Source organism: Rhizophagus irregularis, chromosome 18 (assembly GCF_026210795.1).
Source record: "Rhizophagus irregularis chromosome 18, complete sequence".
NCBI classification, from domain to species: domain Eukaryota; kingdom Fungi; phylum Glomeromycota; class Glomeromycetes; order Glomerales; family Glomeraceae; genus Rhizophagus; species Rhizophagus irregularis.
The window spans coordinates 994,396-1,007,279 of record NC_089446.1 but is presented as its reverse complement, the minus strand read 5'-3'; the positions used below and the strand labels follow the sequence as shown (position 1 = coordinate 1,007,279).

Sequence of the window (12,884 nt, the reverse complement as noted above, 5' to 3'; positions counted from 1 at the left end):
ACAGCCCTCAATTAACAACAAAAGCACAGTCAAGTACCTTACCTGTTTCAGGAATGATTAACGGCACATTTACGTAATACAACTTAAATTAGTATAAAAGCGCACCAAAAAAAAAATTACTTCTTTTTTCTTTTTATTTCATATTCCTTTTTATAAGGGTAAAATCTCGTTAAATGAATTCTTCACATTATACATTCGCTGAGACACTATCTGATAAAATGGATGATTCTGATTCTGATAATAATAAAATGATGTATGATCCTGAAACGGACAAAAATGTTTACAATGAGTGTTTTCCTCAAACAACGAAAAAATTTTACGATATGAAAAGACCTGAAAATTCTTCTCTTACAGAAATTATGGAACAAACATCGATAACTTTAAAAACTATGAGTAAAGAAATTAATGAAATAAATGATCAAAATAGAAATTTACAAGATGAGAATAATAAACTGAAAGAAGATTGTGACAATTTATATAGGGAGAAGCTGAGTATAGAGCGGAATTTCTCAAGAGCTAAAGATTACTACGAATCAAAAATTAAGGACTTGGAATTAAATGACCAAATAAAAAAATTATTAGATGAAAATAATAAATTGAAAGAAGATAATGAGAACTTATTAAGAGAAAATCAAATTTTAAAACAAAATTCCGCCGAAGCTAAATTAAAATTACAACAAATTAACGAAGCTAATCCTCAAAAAATACATGAACAAACAGAAATTATTATGTCTTTACAAAACCAATTAAGCGATAAAGAAAATAATATTCGTGATCTTGTGCAAAGAAATGTAAAACTCAAGGATGAAGCATCGAAATATCAATCGGCACTTGGAGAGTCAATGAATGTACATTTGAGTAATGATGATCAAAATCATTCTGTTCAATTGAAAAAAGATATTTTAGAGTTACAACGCAACTTGGAAACTTATGTTACAAGTTTGAAACCTAAAATTGATATCAATCTTAAAGAAGTAGGTATTCTTATAAAACAATATAGTTGTGAAAAGGAAATAATACCGGAAAACCTAGACAGACCTTTTATTAAAGGAGTTTTACAACGTAAGGTATTACATCAAATTTTCGAATTTTTAGGTAATTATAAAAAGTATAGAGAGGAAGAGTTTTCACTAGAATCAGATATTGATTCAAAAGCACGTGAATTATTAAGTTTAATAAAGAAATTCTCGGAAACTCGCGTTGGAACTGATGAAGTATCTAAGGTTGCAGCAATAAAAATTCGTCAACAAATTTACGAGATTCTTGGCAATCGAGGTTTCTCAGATATTATTTCTTCCCAAGGCACCCATATTCATAATTTCATTTATTATTCCAGTCAAACTTTGAATGAAATTATGAATCAATATCGTCGAATCAATGATGTTGAAAGAAAAAATGAAGTAGAACAGCTGGCGCCAACACTTATTAGAGATGTGTTAAAAATATTTTGGTTTCGCTTAATGGTTCAAGAACCAGTACCTGATATTAAGTTTTTTGAGAATAATATTAAAATAAACCCAAACTTAATGACTGGTAGATGGGAGGATGATGATCTTGATGAAATATGTGTTAATCTTTGTTATTTTCCTCTAATAGGAAGGGATTTAGATTCAGATTCAGATTATAAAGTAATCACACATGCTAAGGTTTTACCGCATCCAATTCAAAATCAAATTTAAATTTTAAGTCTGGAAACCTACAATAAAAAATTTTAATTTAATTAATGTAACTTTCGAAATTTATTGATATACTATATCTTTATCCTCATAATTTATTTATTTATTATTTTATTTTAGTAAAAACATTTATTTATATACACATAAATATACATATAAATAAAAACTAATTTTCGGTTTCTATATCAAAAGAAATTTGAAAATTTTGACCATTTAAATCATTCTTTGCGGTTGCAGTAATTTCCATTCCGCCGAATTTTAATCCAAAAGTAACAAATCTATTACACCCAAGATGCGGATCTATAAGGAATAAATTTTGTAAAAACTTGTAAGAAAAAATGATTATCTGATTATCTTAAAATAATAACATACCTGGAAGGTCAATTTCGAGTGTCCCTAACAATTCCATTCCAGGTTCATCACAGAAATTCCCGTCATATTCTCTTGTATAATAAACTTCAAAAGTACCATCCATTTGGGAAGGATAAAAAGGAGTAAGTTGATCAATAGTAACTTCTTCATTAACTGAAAGGGTAGTCCCACGTTTTGCAACAGGAGTAAAACGATATATATGTCCATCAAGAATTCTTTTTTCTTCGGGATCATCTTCCCTCCATAATGATATAGTTTTAATACCATAAGTGAATTTCAACACACGAGAACTTATAATGCACCTTATTTCATCCGTGTTATTAGAATTTTCAGCATTATCATTAAAACTAACCCCATAGATTGCTGCACCACGCGAAATAGCAGCAATCGGATTTGAAGGAACAGAAATCCTATCAACATCCTTTTGGAATTCTTTCTTGATCCTTTTTTGTAAATATTTTGATTCACTAAAACCTCCAACTAAAAACATTGCTGAACATTTTTCACGAGCATTCTCAAGTTGTGCACGAATCAAACCTATAATTCTATCGATAACAGGATCAAACATTGATTTCATAGTTTCATAATCAAGTTTAATCAACCACGCTGCCTCTTCCAAAGATTCTCTAACATCACCTGTTACGTATTGTGCTAAAGCGGGTGAAACTTCATCAAGATCTAAAGTGTAATTAAATTTTGGATCATCTGTGAATGGTAATTTTGCATCTGAACAAAATTTCTGAATCATATATTGCATTTGTCCATAATGATTTTTTTCTAACAATTCTATAGCATTATTTCCAAGTTCGCGTCGTAAGTATTCTATAAATTCATTATCTATAAAAGTGCTTCCACAATAATCCCCCGCCCTTTCCGTAATTTCGCCCAGTTGTTTCCCTTCCACTTGTCGTGTTGTTAAATCTACTGTGCCACCTCCACAATCGACGATCATAAATTTTGCTAAAAAATATATTATTTTAGTTTAAGATATAGATAATATCTTACATTTAATGTAGTACGTACTTCCACTTATATCCAGATCGTGTTCTTTCAAAATGGTTTCCATGCAATAAGCTGCTGCAGCTTCGGCTAATTAAGTGAAAGAAATAAGAAATCACTTACATTCAAACATATAATTTTTTTTTTTACTTACGTTCAGTAGTAAATTGCAATTTTTCCGAAAATTTGCTGCCAATTAAATTGGCATCAAATGCACATTCTCTCAACGTCGCTTTTGATTTATCGGAATATTCCGCGGGGACAGTAAGAACCAAGAGAACATTTTCCAAAAAATCAATTCCGGGCCAACTTTTCGTAACTGTTCCTTTGATCAACTTCAAATGTTTAAAAAGTTAAAATTTATGTCTAATTTTCGAATCTTTATGTTTCAAAGCCTACCTTTCCAATCTCACGAAGATAATCAGTAATTGCTTTTTTATAATCTACTGAAAGTTTGGGTTTAAGATGTTCTTGTAAATTACCTAAATGCAACTTAAATAATTTTACTGGCTTATTTTCGGCTCTCCTTCGATTTGGACGTTTGGATAATGCGGGTTTTCCCCATTGTTCAACTTTTTTCAGTTCATCGTCATAGAGTAGCACTGTATTAGCTTTTAATTCAGACTTTCCAAACAGATTTATAAATGTCAGGAAGTTATAAAGTAAATAAATTATGAATTAAGTCAAAATAAAAGTACCATGTCTCCAGGCCAAATGTCATGAGTACGCAAATTTTTATTAGAAACATGACAATATGTAAATCCCTATTTTTAAGTCCATCATTATTAAAATATGTCTGGATAGAAAAGTATTTGCAATTGATTGTTTATTTACCGAATAAGTGGTTCCAAAATCTAAAAAAAAATAATTTACAGTATAAAAGTATCATGATAATATGTTCATTATGCTACTCACACTTTTTTTTTATCATTAAACACTTACCTAAACCAACCACGACACGTATATCATTTGTCCATGACATATTAAAAGAAGTTTATTATCGTTAAATTGTGTAAATTTAAACAGTTACTTATACCATGAAATAATTTAAAAAAGCTGCACACACATATATATAGAGCAATTAAAGTGGATTTATTTATAATAGGTAAATTGTAATACAGCTAAATTCGATCTTATCACATAATTATATTTAGAAGTTTTGCAACTAAGCATTCAATGTTACTTTAATTTTGCCGAATTTTTGTGACACGACATTGCGTGCATCCATAGAAATCGATTTCTCGAAACGGATTAATTTGATTTTCATCGAAAAATATAAACATGTAGAACGTTAAACTTCTAAAGATTATTATAAAAATGAATTTTGATATCTATGAATTAGATAATGTAAACTCTGTGATAAATGCTATGTTTCTTTTAAGCATGATTGGACTAAAATGAATTCAAAGTAATCGATCGTGAACTAGATTATATTCATACATATAAACAGTATATATATATACAGCGTGTATCTCTCTATTCGACCGATAAATTTTTCGCATATACGTAAACATTAAAACATTGCCTACATTACTTAGAGCGAAGTTACTACATACTTTCATACTACTAATTAAATTTACTTAACGTTCAAAGATCAGTTTACTTTAATCCATAATGTAGAAATTAAACAATTAAGATCGGCGATAAATTTGACTCGTTGTGTTACTAGCCTATCTATAAAAAGTCCATGTTTCCGTATTTTTTTTTTTAGACTTTAATTTTCGAACCTACATAATAAATAAAGTATGAATCCTAATCTACCAATTACTTTTACCAACAATAATGTCGATGATTGCTTTGTAAATTTAGATAAGTTAGATAAGAAATCAGCCTTAAAAATTATAAATTATCTTTATAAATATATCACAGAAGAAAACAATGAAAAAAAGCCTGAAGAAGATAATGTAAAGAGTTTGAATGATCAAGTTTCTCATAATAAACTAATGGAAAGCTTTAATTCTTTATTAGTTGAAAAACAAAATCTTGAAGCAAAATATAAGGAATTAGAAAAAATTAATTCTAACTTGAAACAACGAGTATCAAAGTATCAATCTGCACTTGGAGAAACAAAAAATTTTCGGTTTGATGACAATGATAAAAATAATTCAGTTCAACTTAAAGACGACATTTTAAGTTTACAAGATGCTTTAGAATTTTATGTTACAAACCTAAGACCGGATATAGAAATCAATTACAAAAACGTAAATAATCTCCTTAGTAAATATGGAAGCGAAACAAGGATAACCTCAAATCCCTCCGATATACCCCTCATTAAAGCAGTTTTACAACGTCACGTTCTTGAAATAATTTTCGGGTATGTTTCTGTGTATACCACTCACAAAAGCTTCGATAAACCTTATTCTCTTGAAGCACTAATTTCGGACAAAGCAAAAGAATTGATTTTATTAACACAAGAATTTGGATTGACTCGTGAAGGTAATGATAGCATTACCCCTACTGTGCCCGTAAAAATAAGACAACAAATTTATTCGTCACTTGGAAATCGAGGACTTTCTAATGTTACAATTGGACAAGAAACACATGAACATGCCTTCATTTATAATTTCAAAACTAAACTCAACGAAGAAATGGAGCAATATCGTAAGATTTTAAATACTACAAGGAAAAGAGAAATTGAAGAAAAAGCGGCTAATATAATTTTAGATGTCATTAGAATCTTTTGTTTTAGGATTCAAACTCAGGAACCTATAGGCCAGATTCATTGGTTTCAGAATAAGGATAAAATAGATTCAAGTTTAATGAATTGTACGTGGGATGATGATAGGTTTGATGATCTTGAAGTTGACATCTGTATATTCCCATTGATAGGAACTGAATTAAATAATCATTTAAAACACAAAGTTTACACGCATGCTATTATATATCCTCGGGAAGTTGATTCATTGCCGAGTAATCTGACTAAAACGGTCTACTCGCAATCTCAATCAGAGCAGCCTAAATACGATGTATATTATCGATCTCCATCAAAACAATCTGACATCAACTCACAATCGCAATCACCACCCGGTCCGGAGAAAAATGAGGAAAGCTCTCAATCGCAATCGCAATCTGGTCCGGAGGAAAATGAAGAAAACCCTCAGTTGCAACCTAATCTAGAGACCACGCAAGTTGATGAAAAATGAGGGAAAAAAAAAAAACTAAAAAAGTTCTTTTCTAAACTTGTCTCGTAATTTATTAATATAATTTTATTTTAATAATAAGAATAAATACATACATATACTCGTGTATTCAAATGAAATTTAAATATATACTGTAAATACTCTGAAAATACTTGTATAGTTATAAATCAATCATCTTCTATATCTATCTCAAAAGTAGTTAGACGACTTTGCCCGTTTATTGTATATCTTGCGGTAGCTTTTATTTCCATTCTACCAAATGATAATCCAAATTTAAGAGGTCTGTTATAACCAAGATGTACATCTGATGACGAAAAAATATTTTAATGCAAGACAAATAATATGGTTAATTGCGTTCGTATTTTACAGCGAGAATGTATTAATTGTTAGTTTGTTACTAGCATTGTTTAAATAATGCTGATTACCTGGAAGATTGATTTTAAGTTTTCCCAAATATTCCATTCCGGGTTCGTCACAATATTTAGCATTAGCTTCTCGTGTGTAATATACGTGAAATGTTGCCGCTGTTTGAAAAGGATTATTAGGACCAAGAAGATTATCTACAATAACATCTTCGTCAATTTTGACTTCTTTTCCTTTCGTAGCGCCTTCAATAGGAAGGAATTTAATTATTTCTCCTTTAGGAGTTTTTCTTTCTATAGGATCACTTTTTTTCCATTTATCAAATATTTTAATACCATAAGTAAATTTTAATATGCGAGTCGTTAATTTAAGTCGTACATCGCTATCTATATTATTAACATTATCATACAATCCTAAGCCGTATAATGTAGCACCACGAACTACTGATGCAATAGGATGTGTAGGAAGTGTAATAATTTTCACTACATCCTTAAACTTTTCTCTAATTTTTTTTTGCAAATAAATTGACTGACTGAATCCTCCAACCAAGAACATTATCGAACATTCTTTATTGCAATTTTCAAGTTGCACTTCTATCAATTTTAGAATTCTTTTAACAACTAGATCGAACATTGACTTAATTTCGTTATAATTAATATTAATTAACCATTGCTTTGATTCCATCAATTCTTTAGCATCTCCAGTTACATATTGCTGCAATTCACGTGCTGTGTCCAAAATATCTAATTCATATTTAAAATTTCTGTCTTCGCCTGTGAAAAGAAATTTAGCCTGTCGACAAAATTTTTGAACCATATATTGCAATTGTTTGTAATGATTTTCTTTTAATTTATCAATTGCAAAGTGACCTAATATAGTTTTTAGATGCTCGAGAAATGCTTGATCGACAAATGAGCTTCCGCAATAATCACCTGATCGTTCAGTAATTTCTCCAACATCTTTACCAACAATATTCCGAGTTGTTAAATCTACGGTCCCCCCTCCACAGTCTACAATCATGAAAGTTGCTAATCGTAACATTTTACAATTGTATAGCGGTTAATATCACTGCCTAAGTGCAAATTAATTAATTTCGAGCTTGCAAATACTCACTTTCTGCACTATCTGTATCGCTTAGATCGTGTTCTTTTAAACAATGTTCCATACAATAAACCGCAGCAGCTTCGGCTACAATACAAAAAAAAAAATAAATGATTTGGCAACTCTAATTTGAATAAATTTAGCTAATGAATCAACATACGTTCAGTAGTGAATTGTAATAAGTCTGTGCTTTTTACATTAATTAAACCAGCTTTATATGCACAATCTCTCATTACTGCTTTTTCTTTTTCAGAATATTCTGCAGGAACTGTAAGTACGAAAAGAACTTCTTCGAATATGTTCAGATCTTCCCAATGGGATTCAATTTTTTCTTTAATTAACTTCAAAAAAAAAAAATTTGATATATAAATATTATATTTTATAAAAAAAAAATCTAAAACTACTTTTTGTTATTACCTTCACCATTTCTCTAAGATAATCCGTAATAGCCTTTTTATAATTTACTGGAAGTTTAGGTTTTAAATTTTCTTCTAAGTTACCTAAACATAATTTAAACAATTCAACTGGGTTTGTCCCAATGTTGTCATTCCTTCGACCTTGTCGTTTAGCTAAAGCTGGAATCCCCCATTTAATTACTTTATCAAATTCATTGTCATATTGAAGAACTGTATTTGTTTTAAATTGACCAGTAATTTCATCCCATCTATCATTCGTAACAATATTATCTCTCGATACTACGTGGCAATAAGAAAATCCCTATAAATTTACAAATTGAACATGCGTTAACGTTTATTTAAAACTGATATAGCAACCAGTAATAAGGAAGTATGTATTACAGAAAATGTGGTCCCAAAATCTTTAGTATAAAAAAAATTAAATTATTTGCGTTAAAAATTTGTTTTAAAGAATTTATATCGCTTGCGTTGTTATTTGGATAAATAATCACCTATACCAACAATTACTTGAACATTTTCCAACGACATAATTGCAGTACGTTATCTAACAAAAAAAATTAAATATTTCTTATTTCGTACCGTTAATTTAAGGTAAGCGTACTGTCACAGTAAACGTCATCTTATACATCTTATATATAAGATAATTGAATCACGTGTTAAATGGAATTTTTTATCCGTTAATCAGTATAAAATGCGTAAAGCAAAAAACTTTATTTTAAAGTTTGGGAACACGACAAATCCAACTTCAATAAACAATACTAAGAAACTAATTTATTGTGTGTTATTTATAGCGTACAGCATAGTTTTATCTTTGATATGAAGTGTGTGAAACGTGATAAAATTGAATTGATTGTTTCCATTTTGGTTTTTACGATGTTTCTATATGGTCTCAACTCGGACCGAGATTAAGCCGAGAAATTTGCGCGCTAAATCTTAATCAGCAATCGATCCTACTCTACAGTATTCAATGAGATGATTTCTATAATATCGAAATTCCACTTACATAATCAATAACTGTAAATTGAAATTTAGTCAATTTTTATCAGCAAAATATTTTAAAAATTGAATAAAATATAAACTCAGTTTATAATTAGATCAAATTTGATTAGGACGTGTAAAAAAAACATGACGAATCATTGTGATTCGCATCACATTGGAGTTAGTTCATTTATGTAGGGCAATCAGTTATTTAAGGATTGGTTTTTTTCTCTTCAAGATTCATCCGAAGTTACAAACTATCAGTCAAATTATGATATAATCCTTTTAAACTTAACGAGGAATTAAAATTTTCTGAAACGCTTTGTGATCAAGTATTGTGAAGATTTACAAAATACAATAATATAATGTAAGTAGGAACTGAAAAAATTTGTGACTTAAATGACCATAACTCTAAATTATTTGTTATTAGTAAAAACTTTAGAGAAAAAAAATATTGTAATTCAAGAAAAAGATTTAAGTATAAACGGATAATTTAATTCAAGGTGAAGATAACTTATTTCAAGAAAAAACAAAGAAATTCAAGAAAGGAAAAAATAATTCGAATAAAGGACAGTATAATTAAAGACTGAAAGAAATGACTCAAGGAAAGAAAGAATTCAAAGAAAGGATAAGGAAATTCAAGAAAAAGACATCATAATTAAAGGATTCAAAAGTATAAAGAAATTAAGAAAATTAAAAATAATTTAGGGAAATGATAGCATAATTAAAGAAAAGGATAATATAATTCAAGGATTTGCTAGAGAGATTCAAAGAAAGGATGCATTATAATATTATATTAAGAGAAGAAAATGCTATATTTTATAATGCTCTTGCAGCTGCAACTAATTTTCGATTATCAAAAATAATTCAGTTACACTCAAAAATGATATAAGTTTACAAAATTCTCTGGAGGATTATATTACCAAATAGAGATGTATTAAGAATGTTTTGGTTTCGTAGAACCAGTACCTGATATTAAATTTTTTGAGAATATTATTAAAATATTAAAATAAACCCAAACTTAAATGACTGGTAGATGGGAGGAAGATGATCTTGACGAAATATGTGAATCACACATGCTAGGGTTTACCGAAATCAACCTTAACAATAAAAAATTTTTTTTATTTTTTAATTATTGTACTTTTCGAAATTTATTATCTTTATCTTCATAATTATATTTTATTTTAGTAAAAATATTTATTTATATAAAAACTAATTTTCGGTTTCTATATCAAAAGAAATTTGAAAATTTTGGCCATTTAAATTATTCTTTGCGGTTGCAGTGATTTCCATTCTGCCAAATTTTAATCCAAAAGTTACAGATCTCTCATAACCAAGATGCGGATCTATAAAGAATAAATTTATAAAAACTTGTAAGAAAATGATCATCTGAGTAATCTGACTACTATCTTAAAATAAAAACATACCCGGAAGGTCAACTTTGAGTGTCCCTAACAATTCCATTCCAGGTTCATCACAGAACTTTGCGTCATATTCTTTTGTATAATAAACTGGAATAGTAGCACCAATTTGGATAGGAATAAGAGGATGAAGATGATCAACAGTGACTTCTTCATTAACTGAAAGAGTAGTTCCACGTTTTGCAACAGGTCTAAAACGGTGTATAAGTCCACCATAAATTTTTCTTTCTTCTGGATCATTTTCCCTCCATATTGACATAGTCTTAATACCATAAGTGAATTTCAACATACGAGAACTTATAATGCATCTTATTCCATCCATGTTGTTATAATTTTCAGCATTATCATTAAAACTTAATCCATAAATTGCTGCACCACGCGAAATAGCAGCAATTGGATTTGAAGGAACAGAAATATTATCAACTTCCTCTTCGAATTCTTTCTTGATCATTTTTTGTAAATATCTTGATTGACTAAAACCCCCAACTAAAAACATTGCTGAACATTTTTTACGAGAATTTTCAAGTTGTTTACGAATCAAACGTATAATTTTTTCGACAACAGGATTAAACATTGATTTCATTGCCTCATAATCAAGTTTAATTGACAATTCGTTCTCTTCCAAGGAATCACGAACATCATCTGTTACGTATTGTAATAAAGCAGGTGAAACTTCTTCAAGATCCATAATATAAGAAAATCTTGGATCATCTGTGAATGGTATTTTTGCATATTCACAAAATTTCTGAATCATAAATTGCATCTGTCCATAATGGTTTTCTTCTAATAATTTGATGGCATTCTCTCCAACTTTACGTCGTAGAAATTTTATAAATTCACCTTCAATAAAAGTGCTTCCACAATAATCCCCTGCCCTTTCCGTAATTTCACCTAATTGATTTCCATCTACTTGTCGTGTTGTTAAATCTACTGTGCCACCTCCACAATCGACGATCATAAAATTTGCTAACAATTTCGGAAAAAAAATAAGATTTTAAATGAGTAAAAATTAGAACAATATCGTTTATTTTCACGTGTACATACTTCCACTAATATCTAGGTCGTGTTCTCTCAAAATATTTTCCATGCAATAAATCGCTGCGGCTTCGGCTAATAAAATTAAAAAAAAAAAAATGAAATTATAGTCATTCAGTTTTATTAATAACCTTTTTTCTACTCACGTTCCGTAGTAAATTGCAATTTTTCCGAAGATTTATTGCCAATTAAACCGGCATTGAATATACATTCCCTCATCGTTGCTTTTGATTTTTCAGAATATTCTGCGGGAACAGTAAGAACCAAGAGAACATTTTCCATAAAATCTAGTCCAGTCCAAGTGTTCGTAACCGTTTCTTTAATCACCTTTTTAAGCGTCATAAGAAAAAATTTTTAATCATATATCAAAATTTTCGAAACTTGATGTTTTAAAGCTTACCTTTCCAATTTCGCGAAGATAATCAGTAATTGCTTTCTTATATTCAACTAGGAGTTTAGGTTTAAGATTTTCTTGTAAATTACCTAAATGCAATTTAAATAATTTCACTGGTTTATTTTCGGCCCTTCTCCTATTCGGACGTTTGGATAATGCGGGCTGTCCCCATTTTTCGACATTTTCAAGTTCATCATCGTATAATAATACTGTATTAGTTTTTAAATCAGCCTTTTAATGGATTTTAAGAAATATTAGAAAATTATAAAAAAATAAATTTAATAAGACGAAGAATTAAAAAAAAAAGTGTACCATATTTCCAGGCCAAACATCATGAGTGCGCAAATTTTTGTTAGAAGTGTGGCAATATGTAAATCCCTATGTTGAATCCAGTATTAATAAAATGTCTGGATAAAATAAAGTAATCGTAGTTGATTAATCAATTTACCGAATAAGTGGTTCCAAAATCTAGAAAATTATCATGAATATAAAAAAAAAAAATTATTACAATAACGTATTTACTTTGCTAATAAGGAGAAAAATTCCATATTATTATTTACCTAAACCAACCACGACACGAATATCATTTGTCCATGACATTTTAGAAGACGTTTACTATGATTAAAAATTAAACAGCGACCAACACATTTATATATGTTATATATATATGAAGCTTATTTTATAACAGTAATAGTGTAATACACTTGAACTCGATCTTATCACATAATTACATTTAGAACTTTTTTTTTTATTACCTGTTACAATGGTTCAACTTTATTTTGTCGGAAAGTTATTTTGCCGGATTTCTGTGATAAACATTACGTTCGTTGTATAAAATCGATTTCTCAAAACGGGTTAATTTGATTTGTATCTAATCTTTATAATTGCTATTTAATAAATTTCATTGATATATTTTGCATTACATGAAAATATAAATTATGTGTTACTACTTTATCTAAATTGAAATATAAAATGTCTAACAAATTTTA

The 12,884-nt window shown here is 29.0% G+C and overlaps 5 protein-coding genes across 5 annotated transcripts; 2 read left to right on the top strand and 3 right to left on the bottom strand.

The window, feature by feature from the left end:
- Positions 1 to 173: 173 nt before the first annotated feature.
- On the top strand, positions 174 to 1,863 carry OCT59_009848 (uncharacterized protein; the record flags this gene model as incomplete). The annotated part of the gene is made up of 1 exon (XM_066132644.1): positions 174 to 1,863. One exon carries the CDS (start codon positions 174 to 176, stop codon positions 1,677 to 1,679), a length of 1,506 nt encoding a protein of 501 aa, XP_066000267.1. The 3' UTR covers positions 1,680 to 1,863.
- On the bottom strand, positions 1,843 to 4,029 carry OCT59_009847 (uncharacterized protein; the record flags this gene model as incomplete). The annotated part of the gene is made up of 8 exons (XM_025320605.2): positions 1,843 to 1,976; positions 2,049 to 3,008; positions 3,072 to 3,137; positions 3,202 to 3,382; positions 3,447 to 3,671; positions 3,746 to 3,811; positions 3,882 to 3,901; positions 3,990 to 4,029. The coding sequence occupies 8 exons, from the start codon at positions 4,027 to 4,029 to the stop codon at positions 1,843 to 1,845; spliced, it is 1,692 nt and encodes a 563-aa protein (XP_025170981.1).
- A 728-nt stretch (positions 4,030 to 4,757) lies between these two features.
- OCT59_009846 (uncharacterized protein) lies at positions 4,758 to 6,303 on the top strand. The gene has a single exon (XM_025320604.2). It carries the CDS (start codon positions 4,793 to 4,795, stop codon positions 6,188 to 6,190), a length of 1,398 nt encoding a protein of 465 aa, XP_025170980.1. The 5' UTR covers positions 4,758 to 4,792; the 3' UTR covers positions 6,191 to 6,303.
- Positions 6,237 to 8,595, bottom strand: OCT59_009845 (uncharacterized protein; the record flags this gene model as incomplete). Its single annotated transcript, XM_025320603.2, has 7 exons — positions 6,237 to 6,491; positions 6,613 to 7,578; positions 7,664 to 7,738; positions 7,812 to 7,992; positions 8,069 to 8,368; positions 8,449 to 8,468; positions 8,559 to 8,595. 7 exons carry the CDS (start codon positions 8,593 to 8,595, stop codon positions 6,355 to 6,357), a joined length of 1,716 nt encoding a protein of 571 aa, XP_025170979.1. The 3' UTR covers positions 6,237 to 6,354.
- Positions 8,596 to 10,257: 1,662 nt separating this feature from the next.
- Positions 10,258 to 12,495, bottom strand: OCT59_009844 (uncharacterized protein; the record flags this gene model as incomplete). The annotated part of the gene is made up of 8 exons (XM_025320602.2): positions 10,258 to 10,391; positions 10,473 to 11,432; positions 11,511 to 11,576; positions 11,648 to 11,828; positions 11,902 to 12,126; positions 12,208 to 12,273; positions 12,344 to 12,363; positions 12,456 to 12,495. 8 exons carry the CDS (start codon positions 12,493 to 12,495, stop codon positions 10,258 to 10,260), a joined length of 1,692 nt encoding a protein of 563 aa, XP_025170978.1.
- Between the last annotated feature and the right edge of the window lie 389 nt (positions 12,496 to 12,884).

Bases quoted from the DNA above. Each gene is read 5' to 3' on its own strand.
- OCT59_009846 (XM_025320604.2), top strand. From the start codon at position 4,793: ATGAATCCTAATCTACCAATTACTTTTACCAACAATAATGTCGATGAT.